Source organism: Nyctibius grandis, chromosome 28 (genome assembly GCF_013368605.1).
Source record: "Nyctibius grandis isolate bNycGra1 chromosome 28, bNycGra1.pri, whole genome shotgun sequence".
NCBI lineage: Eukaryota > Metazoa > Chordata > Aves > Nyctibiiformes > Nyctibiidae > Nyctibius > Nyctibius grandis.
This window is the reverse complement of record NC_090685.1, coordinates 794,822-811,561: the sequence shown is the minus strand read 5'-3', so window position 1 is coordinate 811,561 and position 16,740 is coordinate 794,822. Positions and strand designations below refer to the sequence as shown.

Sequence of the window (16,740 nt, the reverse complement as noted above, 5' to 3'; positions counted from 1 at the left end):
CAGACATCCAAAAATTGGTAGTCTTATGTGTGCAGTTCCCAAAGAGCCTGCTCTTCCCCGTGACCTTGTGTCTTGGGCAGGTCCCTGCTGGGTTGTGAGCAGCCTGGGGCAAAGCAGGGCTGCTGCTGGCCCCCTTGGTAACCATCACCTTCCTTTGTACAAGTCCTGTGGGAGCCTCCCACCTTACAGCTGCCCTTCTTTCAGAGCTGGTGACTCTTGGGGATGTTCCCTGCATTAGGTTGGACGGGAGGATTAGCCTGAGCAGTGACGTGCCTGGAGGCTTGAGCTCTGTCAGCGTCCCCGTTGGGTCTCTGCCTGAGGGCTTTGTGGTGGGGCAGGGCTGAAGCCCCGGGGCAGTGTGTGGTTCTCCGCTTTGGCCGTTGTAGCTGCACAGAGCTGGAGTGAGACACGGCCAAGGGAGCATCCTGGGAGCCACAGGGCAGTATTGTGTGGCAGTGGCTGGGTCAGGGCTGGCACCATGGCCACAGGAGCCTTTCAGGAGTTTGTGTGTGCCCAGGGCACCCAGAGTGCTCCTAAGGCTGGCAGACGAGGAGCACTGCACTCTTGGGACCCCTTGGACCCAGCCAGTGGGTCTCAACCCTCAAACTGTTTTCTGTGTGTCCCCAGGAGCACAAGGTGCTGCTGACAGGGACCCCCCTGCAGAACTCGGTGGAGGAGCTCTTCAGCCTCCTGAATTTCCTGGAGCCACAGCAGTTCCCCTCAGAGACAGCCTTCCTGGAGGAGTTTGGAGACCTGAAGACAGAGGAGCAGGTACCTAGAAGAGTGACACTGGTGGCTGTTAGCACAGGCCGCTGGGACACACGGTCACCAGGCCAGGCACGCACTCAGACATGTGCTTCGTGGAAGTGAATAGGATTCCTCATGGTGGGAGAAGCAAAGCTGTGACAGAGCCCCCAGCGCTGCTTTGGAGAGAGGAGACCAGCCTGTGCCAAGGCAGGGGTCTGCTCCCCGCCCAGCCCCTCCTGCCCATGCATGCCTGGGCAGCGCAGCTCACCCGGCTTTCCCCCCTGGTCTGTCCCCGAGACCAACAGGAGCGTAGGGGCAGTGGGGAGATCAGTCAGTCCATGTGTCAGTCGCCCTTGTCAGGTTCCCCTGGGGAACCATCCTCCGAAGTTCCCCTCGAGCGTGGGTCGTGGAGAGCAGCTCAGGCCCCTGGGCTGTCTCGCTGCCATTTGAGTGTCTGGCTTAAGTGGAGATTGCACAAAGACCATCGTTCTGCGGGAGCAGGCACGAGCACGTGGAGCAGCCGTCACCTCAGCTGCTGTCAAAGCTCTCGCCACTCCTCCTCCGGCAGCAGACACATTTACCCCAGGCTGCCGGCAGCAGAAGCCTGTGGAGTTCATGGCCCAGAGCTGGTCACTCACATGCCTACCCCAAGGAAGCCAGACCCTGAGGTTGTCCTGGCTGTCAGCAAGCCGCTGCGTCGGGGTCATTGGTAGTGGGTTTCCAGCCCGGGGAGTCTCTAATGTTGCAGGCCCCTCCGCTGCTGTCACTGGGCGCTTGCCATGCAGGGAGGGCACTGAGTCTCTGCACTTGCTCTGGCAGGTGAAGAAGCTGCAGTCCATCCTGAAGCCCATGATGCTGCGACGGCTGAAGGATGATGTAGAGAAGAATCTGGCACCCAAGCAGGAAACCATCATTGAGGTGGAGCTGACCAATATCCAGAAGAAATACTATCGGGCCATCCTGGAGAAGAACTTCTCCTTCCTCTCCAAGGGTGCCAACCAGCACAACATGCCCAACCTCATCAACACCATGATGGAGCTGCGGAAGTGCTGCAATCACCCGTATCTCATCAACGGTGAGGGCTGTGCACAGGAGGTGTGGGGGGGACGGATATCACTGCAGTGTCTACTGGTCACTGCCTGCAGAGCTCACCCAGCCGGGGGGCCAGCTCAGGCCCTCATGCCATCTGCTGCTGGTGTGGTTGTGCATCCAGGCCCAGCAGGGATCTGCCTTGTTGCCCTCATGGGCAGCCCAGCTCCCCACGAGCGCTGCTTGCTGGTGCACACCTCAGGGTCTTGCAAGGCTCGCTATGGGGATGTTCTGGCGTGGGACCCTCTCCAACATCCCCAGCCTGGCTTGTTCTGCCAAGAGCTGGGGCAAGCCCTGAAGAAGGAGTAGAGTCACAGGAGCGGAGGGGTTCTGGAGGTCTCTAGCCAACCTCCCTAGGCCTGACCGACTGCATGGGTTCTGGTCCTTGTGTGGTGGCTTGCTGTTGCCCTGGACAGGAGGCTGGGGGCAGCTGCACTGCCAGCCTCGCCAAGAGCTCACATCCCTTATCACCTGGCAGGGGCGGAGGAGAAGATCCTGGAAGACTTCCGTAAAACCCACAGCCCGGAGGCGCCCGACTTCCAGCTGCAGGCGATGATCCAGGCGGCCGGGAAGCTGGTGCTCATTGATAAGCTGCTTCCCAAGCTGATTGCTGGTGGGCACAAGGTGCTCATCTTCTCCCAGATGGTGCGCTGCCTCGACATCCTGGAGGACTATCTCATTCAGAGGCGGTTAGTACAGGCTTCAGCATCCACCACAGCCCCTCCGCGCCCCCGCCGTTCTGCACTGTAGATACAGAGTGCAAACAGCCCGGGGTGGGGATTTGGCTGTTCTGTGCCCGCGTACCAAAGGATCCAAGTTCATGGGATCATAGAACTGTTTGGGTTGGAAGGGGCCTTAAAGATTGTCTGGTTACAACCCCCCTGCCACGGGCAGGGACACCTTCCACCAGACCAGGTTGCTCCAAGCCCCATCCAACCTGGCCTTGAACACTGCCAGGGAGGGGGCAGCCACAACAGTTACAGGCTACTGCTGGTGGGTGCAGAGACCCCAAAGCTGGGCAGCTCTGACCTGTCCGTTCTGCGTTGCCCAGGGCTAGTCCTAGGAGCGACCAAATGGAAACAGGCCCTTCCCTTGGTCCTGTTTCCCATGAGCCCCATATCCACACCGTACGTGGGGTCGTGACGATTTTGTCGTCGTAAGAGAAACAGCTTTTGGGAACAACCACAGTGCACACAGGCTGATGGGGCCTGAGCCTCCACCTGTGCATGGGTCCTGCCAGAAAGTCCTGTCTGCCTGCGTGCCCACCCATGGCTGGGGGAAGGAGCAAGAAGGGGGTTGGTCAAGCAAGGTCCTGCTTGACCAACCTGGTCTCCTTCTATGACCAAGTGACCCGCTTAGAAGATGAGGGCAGGGCTGTGGATGTATCTATCTAGACTTCAGTAAGGCATTCGACACTGTCTCCCACAGCATCCTCCTAGACAAACTGGCTGCCCGGGGCTTGGATGGGTGGACTCTTCGATGGGTTAAAAACTGGCTGGATGGCCGAGCCCAGAGAGCGGTGGTGAATGGGGCAAGGTCCAACTGGCGGCCGGTCACTAGCGGTGTTCCCCAGGGCTCAGTTCTGGGGCCGGTGCTGTTCAATATCTTTATAGATGATCTAGACGTAGGGATTGAGTGCACCCTCAGCAAATTTGCAGATGACACCAAGCTGGGTGGGAGTGTCGATCTGCTGGAGGGCAGGAAGGCCCTACAGAGGGATCTGGACAGGTTGGATAGATGGGCCGAGACCAACGGCATGAGGTTCAACAAGAACAAGTGCCGGGTCTTACACTTGGGCCACAACAACCCCCCGCAGCGCTACAGGCTGGGGGAAGAGTGGTTAGAAAGCGGCCGGCGGAAAGAGCCCTGGGGGTGCTGATCGACAGCCGGCTAAACATGAGCCAGCAGTGTGCCCAGGTGGCCAAGAAGGCCAATGGCATCCTGGCCTCTATCAGGAATAGTGTAGCCAGCCGGTCTGGGGAAGTGATTGTCCCTCTGTACTCGGCACTGGTGAGGCCGCACCTTGAATCCTGTGTCCAGTTCTGGGCCCCGCACTTCAAGAGAGATGTTGAGGTGTTGGAGCGAGTCCAGAGGAGGGCGACCAAGCTGGTGAAGGGTCTGGAGGGTCTGACCTCCGAGGAGCGGCTGAGGGAGCTGGGGGTGTTTAGCCTGGAGAAGAGGAGGCTCCGAGGTGACCTTCTTGCCGTCTACAACTACCTGAAGGGAGGTTGTAGCGCAGTGGGAGTCGGCCTCTTCTCCCAGGCAACCAGCGATAGGACAAGAGGACACAGCCTCAAGCCTGGCCAGGGGAGGTTGAGGTTGGACATTAGGAAGCATTTCTTCTCAGCAAGGGTCATTAGCCATTGGAAGGGGCTGCCCAGGGAGGTGGTGGAGTCCCCATCTCTGGATGTGTTTAAGAAAAGCCTGGACATGGCACTTAGTGCCCTGGTCTAGTTGCCATGGTGGTGTCAGGGCAACGGTTGGACTCGATGATCCCAGAGGTCTCTTCCAACCTGGTTGATTCTGTGGTTCTGTGAATCTGTGTTTGTAAGCTGCAGTCAGGTGAGGCCCTGCGGTGACCCTGCTCTCGCCTCCTCCTCCCTCGGACAGGTACACCTACGAGCGCATCGACGGGCGGGTGCGCGGGAACCTGCGCCAGGCTGCCATTGACCGCTTCTGCAAGCCCGACTCGGATCGCTTCGTCTTCCTCCTGTGCACGCGGGCGGGCGGGCTGGGCATCAACCTGACTGCTGCCGACACCTGCATCATCTTTGATTCGGACTGGAACCCCCAGAACGACCTCCAGGTAGCGGGCTGGGCCGGGGCAGGCTGCGGGGGGTCCTGCAGCACGGCTCACGTCCCTCCTGCCTGCCAGGGAGGGCAGGGCAGCGGCACCCAGCTGTGCTGGGCAGGGGCTGCCGTGCTGGAGAGCTGGCAGGGGTGCAGGCAGAGGGGGCTGTCACGGGGAGGTGGCGGTGTGGCTCTAAAAGCATGGGTGGGCTGCAGACCAGGCAACACTTGGTCCATTCCTGATGGAGGGGGTGAAGTGTCGGGTGCCCCCATCTGCAGAGAGCGAAGGCTCAGCCTGAGCCCTGTGTCCTTGCCCAGGGGTCTCCGATTCCTGCTCCACAACCACACAGGCCTGGCACTAACCAGTGCCCGCTGGCAGAGCTCTGCCAGGTCATCCACAGGCACTGGGTGAGGGTGCTCTGGGGGGTGGGAGCTGACGGGCACAGGTGGGTGCATGGTGGGTGCTGGTACGGGGTGCCACAAGCCACACGGTCCCGTCCTGCTGGTCTCACTGGCGCTGTGCCCTCTGCGCTCCCAGGCTCAGGCTCGCTGCCACCGGATCGGGCAGAGCAAGGCGGTGAAGGTCTATCGCCTCATCACCAGGAACTCCTACGAGCGAGAGATGTTCGACAAGGCCAGCCTGAAGCTGGGTCTGGATAAGGCTGTGCTGCAGGACATCAACCGCAAGGGCAGCACCAACGGGGTAGGTTGGCTGTCAGGGGGCTGGGTGGGAGGCACTGCGGGAGAGCTCTCCTCCTTCCCCGGCGAGTCGCTGCCAGGTCGGAGCAGAGACCTGGGCAGGCTTCTGGGGAGGGAGAGCCTGGTCCCACACACTGGCACTGCTGCCGTTTGGCCTGGCAGGCTGTCCCTGCACTGCTGTGGCGTTGGGGGACACGTGGTGCTGTGTCTGGGTGACATGGACTGAAGCTCCTGACAGTCCCTCAGGCAGCCTGTTGAAGTGGCCTCTTCGCTGTTGCGGCGGGAGGTCTGGGTTGGCTTGGGGCATCTCTGCCCTTCCTCCTGGGGCAGAGGGAAGAGCCTTCTCCTGCTGTGCAGTGCCCAGGGCAGCTGCCCAGGTTGGTGATGCCTCCGTGTTCTGGGCAGGTTCAGCAGCTCTCAAAGATGGAGGTGGAGGACCTGCTGCGGAAGGGTGCCTACGGCGCTCTCATGGACGAGGAGGATGAAGGATCGAAGTTCTGCGAGGAAGACATTGATCAGATCCTCCAGCGCAGGACACAGACCATCACCATCCAGACTGAGGGGAAGGGCTCCACCTTTGCCAAGGTGCTGTGCTCCGTCGGGAGGGAAGGGAGACTCCCCCCAGGGGTGTGGGGGACACTGGGAGCACGCAGGGCAGTAGTGGTGGGCTGACCTCTTACCCGTGGGTTGGGACACGTCCGCATGAAGGCCAAGCTCTCCTGCCTGTCCCGCTGCGCCCAGGAGCGAGGCCTTGCTGGGGCACGGCAGTAGCGTGCTGTCCTGTCTCCCTGGTGGTCAGCAGAGCATTGAGGAGGGGTGGTGTCTGCTGGGGACCAAGGGCCATCTGTCCCTCCTCCTCTCCTGGGTGGCACAGCCCAGGCTCTGTTTCCAGCAGGTCAGGCAGGACTGCAGAAGGGAGGGGTTCAGCTCTCTTAAGCAGACAAAGAGCCCTCTGGCATGTGTCACCGTGGGGTGTAACACCCCATGGCAGTGAGACTGCGCTGCAGACAGATGTGTTGGGGATCTCTATATGGGGGAAGGCACATCTGGATGGTGGGTTGCACCCTGTTCACTCTTCTTTCACTCCCCAGGCCAGCTTCGTAGCATCAGGAAACAGAACTGACATTTCCTTAGATGACCCCAACTTCTGGCAGAAGTGGGCCAAGATAGCAGAGCTCGATACGGACGCCAAGAATGAAAAGGTAGGATCTGGCTCGTGTCCCGTGCGCCCCACAACTCATCTCACACCGCGTGGCGTGGCCTCCAGGCAGGAGCTGTGCTCTTCCCCTGGGCTCGTGAAGGGATATGTGGTGGGCAGCAGGAACTACTGCCAGGGAACACTGACCCACGAGTGCTGGCTAAAGCCCCGGTTACTTTAGCCCCGTGTTGGGCTGTGTCTGCCTGGCATTTCAGGGTGCTTGGTCTGTGCTCCCAGCTACTCCCAAGCCTGGTTAAGGGGTGGCAGTTGGGGGTGGCAGCGTGTGAGGGGAGGAGAGGGTGAAGCAGCCAGCGCAATGGCATGCCTGTGAACCCAGCAGACTGGTGTGAGTGCCTGTGTGTGAGCTGGAGCTGTGCCGGAGCTCCCCACAGTGCAGGCAGGCACGAGTGCTCCCGCTGCCAGCCAGGCTGGGTGCTGGCAGCCTGGGCAGCCGGGGCTGGGGCTCCAGCGTGGAGCTTCCCCACCTCGTCCACGCTCACAAACGGAGGCAGGTTGCAGGGAGGTTGGATATCGTGGCTGTGGCACTGGGTTTGTCAGGGCATGGCTGTGTGCGGATGCTCTGTCTGGTTTGGGTCTCAGAGCTCTGTCCTAGGTCAGAGCAGGCTGGGGAAGGGGCTGTCAGGGGCTCAGTGCCTCGGGGGGTGGACACAGCCCTGCACAGTGTCTGCATATGCTCCATCTTGCTCAGCTCCTCGTCTTCTCTGAGCATGAGGGTGCGAGTGAGGTCACCCGGCTCAGATGGGTTTGGCCCTGATGGCGCAAGGGGTGTCACGAGAGGAGCTCCGGCGTGGGCAGCTCCTCCGGCACTTCCCCCTGCTCTTACAGCGTCGATTGCTCCCTCGTGCTGCCTGTGGGATATTTTCCGTATCCAGCTGAGTACCAGCCACGTTCAGCCCGGCTGGGGGGTTGTTCACAGACCGTGTGGGTCAGGCTCAATATCCAGGTGCTGCTTTAGAAACAAAACTCTCTGAAAGCTGAACGTGAATAGGGCTGAAGGAGCTGCCTGGAGCTTCTCCTGGCTGATGGAGCAAGGGGGGACAGGTCTGGATTGCGCCGCTCCTTCCTCCGTCAGCCGTTGCAGCCCTGCTGTCCTGCCTTCAGGGATGGCCACAAGGAGCAGAGCCAAGTGGGTCTGGCAGGCCCGTCACCTTGTCCGGCCGAGGGGGTCGTGGACTCGGTGGGTGCTCCCAGAGTCTCGCCTCTTGCCCTCACTGGCAAATTGGCTCCTTCCCAGCAGCGGCCGTGGGCAAATGCAGCAGCTGGAGCTCTGGCCAGCCGGTGCTTGGCTTCTCCTGGCCTGGTGGCAGAGCTGCCGGACGCTCCCCACACACCTCTGGGAGCACCTCGGGGGGCAGCGCCCTTGCTCTGGGCCCCTGCCCGCTTTGCCCACCACAGGAGCTCTCTGGCCGAGCGCCGAGGTGGAGCAGGGGGGTTGGTGACTGCCTGTCGGGAGGCAGCGGGGGACAGAGGGGTCCCCTCTCTGCCTGCCCTGCTGAGCCCGCAGGCTCGGCTGCCACCCAGGCCTCTCCTCCCAGCTCCTCCAGCGGCTGCGGTGAGGCCCCGGGGGCTGCTGAGATCCCAGCAGTGCCACAGAGATGGTGTGAGGCAGGAGCAGGAGGGGCGCCCCGCAGCTCTGCAGAGCTCACCGCCCTGGCAGGGGGAGTGGGAGAGGCGGGGGCTGTGTGTGTGTGTGTGTGTCCCACGTGCCTGAAATCCAGGCAGATGTAGATGACGTGGATTCATTCGACAGGGTGAGGGGAAGGAGAGGAGGCAGGTAGGTGCTATTTAATTTCATGTTACTCCCTCCTGCACCTTCTGGGAAGCCGCCTTTCTTCTGCCAGCCCACCTTTCCCCCCGACACAGAAATCACACCGCCTCCAGCCCGGTGCCCGGCGCGGGCAGCGCGGGGAGGGCCGGGAGCCTGAGTCAGAGCTGACTCAGCTGCCGGGTGTCAGCAGGCTGAGCCCAGAGGCCTGACGTGCAGCCTGCCATCGCTCAGGCTGCGTTTTGTGTGGCCAGGAATTGTCTCGTGTGTGCGGGCAGAGCAGCACGCAGGTAGTTTGGGGTGGGTATCGCAGTGGGGAGGTGATGGCTGGCCACGGGGCTGGCGAGCCGGGCACTGGAGGTGTGAGCAGAGCGGGGTGGCAGCGTGGAGGAGAGGACGGTGCCCTGATGGAAGGTGGGTGTTTGTGCCTGTACCTGAGCGCATTCCTCTCCCTGTCCCTCGTAGGAGAGCCTGGTCATCGACAGGCCCCGTGTGCGGAAGCAAACCAAACACTACAACTCCTTCGAAGAGGACGAGCTGATGGAGTTCTCCGAGCTGGACAGTGACTCGGATGAGCGGCCCACGCGCTCGCGGCGCTTCAACGAGAAGACGCGGCGGTACCTGCGGGCTGAGTGCTTCCGTGTGGAGAAGAACCTGCTCATATTCGGGTGAGCCTCACCCCCTCCCAGAGGGCACGGCCACAGCCTCCAGCTGCCCCAGCACGCACAGGGGCCGCTGCCTGCCCCAGCGCTCTCTGTCCCGCTTGCAGTGTCCCCTCCTTCCAGCAGTGACTCTCTGGTGGGACTTGGGCTCTCAGTAAACATTTGGGATGGAAGGAGAGTTAAGGGGGCAAAGCCTGAGCTGGCAGTTGGCACTTCCAGAGTCTGCTCCTGCCTCTGCCCTGTTCAGTCCTGGGCAAACCTCTCCCCCTCTCTGCCTCTGTAATGTGGGGGCAGAACACCCCTGTCCAGGGCGACTGGCAGAGCTGTGCCCCTGAGCAAGCTACTGGAGAGAGGTGAGGTCTCCAGTTGCACAGGGGTGTTTACTCTGCCTGTGTTCCTGCTGTTCCAGCTGGGGACGATGGAAAGATATCCTGACCCACGGGCGGTTCAAGTGGCACCTGAATGAGAAGGACATGGAGATGATCTGTCGGGCCTTGCTGGTCTATTGCGTCAAACACTACAAGGGGGATGAGAAGATCAAGAGTTTTATCTGGGATCTCATCACACCGACGAAGGACGGCCAGAACCAGGCTCTGCAGAATCACTCAGGTATTGCGTGTTCTCTCTGCCATTGCACCTGTACCAGCACCGCTGTGCCAGCCTGCGGCACCACGGCTGCAGAAGTCAAAGCAGAGCTGGGTGACACAGCCAGCAAGCAGTTGTGCTTGAGCACCGTGGCTCGCTCTGCACGGGGAAAGTGGCTGCCATGGGACTGACCTCCACGCTGACCCTGAGCCAGCTGGGGCGGGGAGGCTGTTTCCTGGCTCCCAGTGCTGTGGCTGGTGCAGGGAGAGCCTTGAGGTGGGAGCAGAGATGCCGTCCTACTCTCAAGTGGGTGCTGCTAAGTGTTCTCTGGCCTGTGAATACTGTCAGGGTTCCCCTGCACGGGGAGACACAGGCAGTGAGCTCCTGGGGCCCTGGTGACTGTGTGAACACATTGGGTGCGATAGGTGTGAGGGTGCTGATTCCCCTCAGAGCGCAGACGTGCCTGGCTGTTCCTCGGGGCAACGCAGGACACGGCGTGGAGCATCATGCAGGGACCCTGCCTGTGCCTGTTGGCAGCCCCGGCCCTGACGCCAACGGCTGAGCCCACCAGGCTGGGGAGGCTGGTGGTGCGGCCTGTGCAGCCATCCCACCCCAGGGCGCAGGCTTGTGTCTCCCCTCCTCATGGCTCTTGTCCCAGCCACGCTGGTCTGCAGTGCCTGCCCTTGTGGGTGGAGGTGTGGCAGTGGTTTGTCCCAAGACCTCTGCAGTGCAGAATCCTGCCCAGGTGCAGCTGCCTTCTCTCACTCCATCTAGCAGGACCCTCTGGCTCAGGTTTGGCTGGGACCTCCCTGTTCCGAGGACACATACGCTTATTTTCCAGTGTGGGTGAGGTCCATGTATCACACCACGTGTCCAGTTTGTGATCGCATCTGCATTCTGTTGGGTGGAGGTTTCCAGTGTATCCTCAGCTTCAGACAGGGGCCACCAGAGCCTTCCCCAGCCCTGCTCCCCCCCGTCTTTGCCTCTGCCTGGGCACTGCGGGTTCACCCCAGGCCTTGGGGCTGGAGCAGCACAGCAAACAGAGCCCCATGGGAGCAGCATCGTGCAGCCCCGGGGACTTTTGCCTTTAATGACATGAAGACACAGCCGGTGCTGGTCCTTGGGGCAGCTGGAGGGTTGTGGTCAGTGCCTGCTCTGGGTCAAGGACTCTGCGCTGACCTAGCAGCACAGTGCCTGCGCCCTGCGCCTTTCAGGACAGGTGAGCTGGGCTGGGGGGCTGGTGGGGGTCCACAGTGCTTCCTTGGGGGTCAGAGCCCCACGGCTGTGTGCTGCCGCTTGTGCACTTGGGATCTGGGGCGCAAGGTGGGCAGCGAGGAGGCTGGGACTCTCCAGCCTGCTTTTGGCATCAGGGAGCCAGGCTGGAAGCTGGGCCTCCTGCTCCGAGGTGGTGGAGCCCAGGGAAGGCTGTTACTGAGCCCGGGAGCGTGCTGTGTGTTACTTGGTGCTTACAGCCCCACACCACCGTTTCCTCTGTCTGGAAATGTCTGACTGGCTTTACAGGGTGAGGGCCGAGCACGTGGCCTTCGGTGCCTTCCTTGCGTTACTCTCGTCACCTCCTGCACCGTGAGCCACTCTGGCAGTGCTGCCTCCTGCCCTTACCACGCAGCCCTGCCCAGAGCGGCGCTGGGACTGGACTCAAGAGCCCTGTGGGGAGCAGAGCAAGAGGAAGAAACAAATGGGCTGATATGATCAGTCTTGATGTAGATAACGCCGAGTAACAAACAAGCTGTGGCTTCAGTGGAGGGTCAGGAATGCTTTAGTGCAAGAGCAGCACTAAAACTGGATATTTAGCAGAAGGAAGCAACCAGGAGCTTCTCCATCAGCTCTTCAGAATGGCTTTTCCTGCCTGTGAAACCTCCATGTGGTCTTGGCCAGGGGAACAATGAAACCGTCTGGCCTGAGCTCGGGAGCTGGAGGAGCTCTGCTCTGATCCAGCCTCGTCCTGGCCGCACCTCGAGTAGTGTGTCCAGTTCTGGGCCCCGCACTTCAAGAAAGGTGTTGAGGTGTTGGAGCGAGTCCAGAGGAGGGCGACCAAGCTGGTGAAGGGTCTGGAGGGTCTGACCTACGAGGAACAGCTGAGGGAGCTGGGGGTGTTTAGCCTGGAGAAGAGGAGGCTCAGAGGTGACCTCAGTGCAGTCTACAACTACCTGAAGGGAGGTTGTAGCGCAGTGGGAGTCGACCTCTTCTCCCGGGCAACCAGCAATAGGACAAGAGGACACAGCCTCAGGCTTGGCCAGGGGAGGTTCAGGTTGGACATTAGGAAGCATTTCTTCTCAGCAAGGGTCATTAGCCATTGGAAGGGGCTGCCCAGGGAGGTGGTGGAGTCACCATCTCTGGAGGTGTTTAAGAAAAGACTGGACATGGCACTTAGTGCCCTGGTCTAGTTGCCATGGTGGTGTCAGGGCAATGGTTGGACTCGATGATCCCAGAGGGCTCTTCCAACCTGGTTGATTCTGTGATTCTGTGGATCAGAGGCCAAGCCACTGAGGAAGCAGCATTTGCCCAGGGTTCGTCAGGCCAGTTTGGTGCTGGGGCCAGGAGCCCTGGTGCCCATTGCAGGCCTCCAGCAGCTACCTGGGCTGGAGCCCTTGTCCTGTCGTGGAGCTGCAAACTTTATGCAGGTGTTGAGGACACGGTGACGCTCTCTCTTCTTCCCTGGCATCACAAGGCCACACGGATGGGACGGGGCTGCTGAGGCCCTTCTTCCCCTTTGCACACACAGGCAGGGGCTCCTGCAGGACCCCGCCTCGGGAGCCGCTGCCCAGGGACGCAGCTTGGCCCTCTCAGAAGGCTCCGAACAAGTGTCCCCACCAGGAGCTGTTGCCATGTTCTGCTGGGAACTCGCACCTTATTTCAAGGTTGAAAATGTGTTTAATTTTCAGCTCCAGCCACTGGATCTCATTTTATCTTTGCCAGCCAGATGGGACTGCGTTCCTTTTCCCTTCGGTACCTTCGCCGAGTGTAAACGCCCCCGCGGTGATCCGCTTCCCACGCAGCCCTCCTCCTGATGCGCAGAATAGGAAACCACCCTTACAGATCACATCGTCGGGATTGTCTTCTGGTCTTTGATCCTTTGGGAACCTCTTCTTTGAACTTTTATCCCAAATCACTGTGTTGGCCCCGTAGGGTGAACTTCAGAGCTGTCTGGAGTGTCTAGGTGAGGCTCTAAGAGCCGTGGCCAGGACCGAGGTCCCTTCCGTGCTTCTATGTGATATTTTTATACATCAAGGGGCCGTGTTATCCTTTGGGCTCAGCATTGCACTGCGAACCCACAGTGGTTCAGTTTCTGGGGTGATACCCAAGTGTTTCGTGGAGCTGGAGTGTCCCACACTCTGCATTTACCCCATGCACCCTGGCCCACCGACCTGCAACCAGGAGCTTTGCACAGCCCCCACCTCCCCGGCTCTGCTGCCAGAGGTGCCCAGGCAGTGCCCGGCGTGGCCCGCGGTGCCCACGGTGCTCACTGGCTGCCGCTGGCTCTTACAGGCTTGTCAGCGCCGGTGCCCAGAGGCAGGAAGGGGAAGAAGACGAAGAACCAGATGCTGCTGCCCGAGATAAAGAACGCGGACTGGCTCGCCACCTGCAACCCCGAGGTGGTCCTGCACGACGACAGCTACAAGAAGCACCTCAAACAGCACTGCAACAAGTGAGCGCAGGAGCCTGCGCCAGCTCGCGGGGACCGCGGGCAGAGGGCCTTTAGCGTGGGGAGGCTGGGAGGCAGCTGGGGAGGGCTCACAGCCCACGCAGGGTCACCGTGCTCCACGTGGGGAGGGTGGGAGGCAGCCGGGGAGGGCTCACAGCCCACGCAGGGTCACTGTGCTCTGGCTGCTGGACCGCTCTTGGCTGCTCCTCCAGCTGACGGGAGCCATGTCCTGCGCAGCAGAGCTCTGGGTGCAGGGCCCCAGCGATGGCAGCGCCAGGCACTGCGGTGTGACACCACATGGCCGGTGCCTGTCCTGCTTTGAGGAAGGGGGTCCTCCCACGTGGGGCAGCACGGTGTTGAGCTGGTTTCCCTGGCCTCGCTGGCCCCTGGAGTGTCCCCCTGCGAACGCTCTGGCGAGGGCCGTTGGGCCAGGCCCTGGGCTCGCCCCTGAGCCCCTGCATGCTAGCGTGTGTTCCTCTCTGCTGCCCGGGACAGGGTTCTGCTGCGGGTGCGAATGCTCTACTACCTGAAGGCTGAAGTGCTGGGGGAGGCCGCGGACAAAGCCTTCGAGGGGACACCCGCCAGGTAGGGACCTCGCGGTGACCCCCTGCGGTGCTTTGGGGACGTGGTGGCACCGCTCGAGCACTGCCACGGCCATCCAGCCCAGCCACGTCCGGGCTCGCCGCGGCTCCGGGCCAGTCAGACTCTGTGGTCAAATCCCCAGGTCTTGCTCAGGCAAAACATCACCCTTAGATATCTGTCAGTGCTGCCCAGGCAGGGACCGTGGCCATGGCCACCCCGTTGAGGCAGCTCTGAGGCTGCGGCACCAGCTTGGGGTTGTGTGGACACTTGGGGACGCTTGGGGACACCCCACAGGAAAACGCCTCTGCGTGCTGCAGGACAAATTGGCCTTTAATGCAGAGCGGGAGCCCCCAGGGATGGGGAAGGCAGTGGGTTGCACTGGAGCCAAGGCCTGAGCTCTCTGACCCCAGGGTGACGCGCGTGCCAGGCGCTGGCGGGCCCCGGGCCAGCCGTGTGTTCATTGCCTGTCCCCACGCCAGGGAGCGATGGCTCCTGTCTCCCCCCGCCCCTGCCCAGCAGTGCCCAGCCTGGGGAGGCTGGGAGAGGGGCACTCATGCCTTGTGTGCCGCAGGGAGCTGGACGTGCTGCTGCCAGACATCGACTACGTGGAGATCCCGGTGGACTGGTGGAACGCCGAGGCCGATAAATCCCTGCTCATCGGCGTCTTCAAGCACGGTGGGTACCCCGCTTGTCTGGTGGGTGCCAGTGCGTGAGAGGGACCCCAGTGAGGCGCCTGGCCGGAGCTCCGGTCACTGGAGGGGATGTCGCGTCGGTGTGAGGGCGCAGAGCTGTGGCTGTGCACCACGGCCATGCAGGGCCAGGGCAGCTCTCGCCAGGCGCTGCCAGCTCGTGCGGGTGGTGGGGCGGTCGCGCTGCGGTGCCCGGGGTGGCTGTGCCCAGGCTCGTGGCAGACTCCTCCGGTTTGCCAGGAACAGGGTGCAGTTGCCACGTGAGGGCAAGGAGGAAGGCACAGAGCCCCTCCTGGCATCCCCAGCCTGGCCATGAAGTCGCCCTGCGGCTTCCAGGAACCACGGGGCTGTTTGCTCCCGTCCGCAACCTGCCGCGGGTGCTGTGCCCAGCTCCCCGGGCACTGCGCTGCGCTGCCCGCGGGCAGGGCTCCTGCTGGGCTGGAGGGGCTCACCGTCCTCTTTGCTGCTGCCCAGGGGAGCCGAGCAGCTTTTGGGAAAGTGTTCTGAGTTTCTGGGGGTGAGAATCGCTCTCACAGCAGCACAGACACACTCTCACAGAATGAGAGCTGGGTGGGGAGCAGGAGGTTCGCCTGGACCAGGCTCAGGCCTGGCTTTGGCCAATTTCTCCTTTCTGGTGGCCCGTGCGGCTGGCAGGTTACGAGCGGTACAACGCCATGCGGGCGGACCCGGCGCTGTGCTTCCTGGAGAAGGTGGGCATGCCCGACGAGAAGCTGCTCTCCGCGGAGCAGGGCATCAGCGACGGGGCCCAGGACGCTGCCGAAAGGTGGGCAGGGGACGGGGCCGAGCTCTCGGGGGTGCCTGGCTCCTTCCTGGGGCCACGTTAGCAGAGGGCTGGCTCCCCAGTATGGGCAGAGCGATGGCACGAGCACCAGTCCTCTGCTCCCTCCTGCCGACGAGCGGCACAGCCGAGGGGGCCGTGCCGCCGCTACCAGGGACTGATTCACTCTCTTACCCAGGGGCAGCATGGAAAAGGAGGAGAGCGGTGGAGAAAAGCTGGAGGCGCTGCCAAAGCAGGAGGTGAGTGGAGCTCACGGTGATGGGTGCCCGTGCGCTGCTGCCAGGCCTGCCCTCCCGCCCCGCGCTGCAGGCTTGGCCCCGTCGGCTCTGCCGCGGGCACCGGGGAGCCAGGGCTGCCCATGACCCCGCACCTCGCCGTGCCGTGCACGGGCTCTGCCCCGCGCTCTCGGCGTCGTCTCTGCTCACTGGAGCACAGCTTCTGCTGCTGCCTCGGTGTTTCCTGCGGGCCTGGGCAGCATCCGCCTCGTGCGGGGCTGAGGGGGACGGGGGGCTGGGGACGGGTGGGGTGCTGGCTCTCGCACTCGGCTTCAGGAGCCACGTGGGCCCTGGCAAAGTGGCAAAGGAGTCGGGGCGGTCCCAGAAGAAATGGCGCTGGGGGAGAGGGAGAGCAGTGAAGGAGGCAGCGCAGGAGGGTGCAAGGGTTGGTTTGAGCAGCAGAGGCTGTCGCGCTGCTGCTGTCCTGGGCATGGCACTACAGCCTGTGTCACCGTGGTGGGCCTCACCCCAGGCACTGCCCCTCTGAGCTGTCCCCTCCCGTCCGTGCTGCTCCGATCCCATGTGCCGAGGGCAGCCAGCGACTGCAGCCCTGGGCACGGGACACCGGCCCTGCCCGTCCTGCCAGGGCCGGGTGGGCTGCGGGTGTGGGGGTTCTCTGTGGGGCTGGAGACCCTCTCTGATGGTTCCTTCTGCAGGACACGGTGGCTGCTGGGGTGGGCGAAGCCAGCGAGAAGCGAGACGAGCCAGCGGCAGGTGAGGCCCGATCTCCCGCAGTGCGGCACGTGGCTTCCCGGGGGCTGGCACGGCACAGCCAGAGCCGGAGCGGGGGGAGCGACACGCTGCTGGGCGGGGGGATGGGCTGCTCTGTGCGAGGGGCTGGGGCAGCTTAACCTGGGCACGCTCCTGTCAGAGTCCCGTGTGACCCAGGGGTGTCCCCCATGGCAGGGCAGCCAGGGTCTGGGAAAAGAGTGTTTCCAGCCAAAGCCAGCCAGGAGTGATGAGAAGCCATCAGCCTGCCCTTGTCCATGCAGTTGCCTTCATGAGATGAGCGTGCAGGGTCTCTGCAGCGGGTAGTGCCGGCGGATGCCACGGGCTGGCTGGCTCCGCAGGGAGCTGCAGCCCTCTCCCACGCATGGCCTGGCCCGGAGCCGTCGTTCCTACCCCATCTCTGCCTCTGGGCTCTCTCTGAAGGAAGCTCAGGCATGCTGAGGCTG

General features: G+C 62.4%; 1 protein-coding gene across 2 annotated transcripts in view; it reads left to right on the top strand.

Annotated features, from left to right (window-relative positions):
• Positions 1 to 16,740, top strand: part of CHD6 (chromodomain helicase DNA binding protein 6) — a 92,149-nt gene that overhangs the window by 58,690 nt on the left and 16,719 nt on the right. For both annotated transcript variants that reach the window (XM_068419552.1, XM_068419551.1), the window contains exons 13-27: positions 628 to 771; positions 1,567 to 1,822; positions 2,315 to 2,525; positions 4,447 to 4,642; positions 5,165 to 5,329; positions 5,731 to 5,910; positions 6,417 to 6,527; positions 8,775 to 8,977; positions 9,381 to 9,580; positions 13,064 to 13,223; positions 13,716 to 13,805; positions 14,374 to 14,477; positions 15,146 to 15,275; positions 15,469 to 15,529; positions 16,222 to 16,279. In XM_068419552.1, the coding sequence (XP_068275653.1) occupies positions 628 to 771; positions 1,567 to 1,822; positions 2,315 to 2,525; positions 4,447 to 4,642; positions 5,165 to 5,329; positions 5,731 to 5,910; positions 6,417 to 6,527; positions 8,775 to 8,977; positions 9,381 to 9,580; positions 13,064 to 13,223; positions 13,716 to 13,805; positions 14,374 to 14,477; positions 15,146 to 15,275; positions 15,469 to 15,529; positions 16,222 to 16,279 (2,269 nt within the window). The remainder of the gene's footprint in view (positions 1 to 627; positions 772 to 1,566; positions 1,823 to 2,314; positions 2,526 to 4,446; positions 4,643 to 5,164; positions 5,330 to 5,730; positions 5,911 to 6,416; positions 6,528 to 8,774; positions 8,978 to 9,380; positions 9,581 to 13,063; positions 13,224 to 13,715; positions 13,806 to 14,373; positions 14,478 to 15,145; positions 15,276 to 15,468; positions 15,530 to 16,221; positions 16,280 to 16,740) is intronic.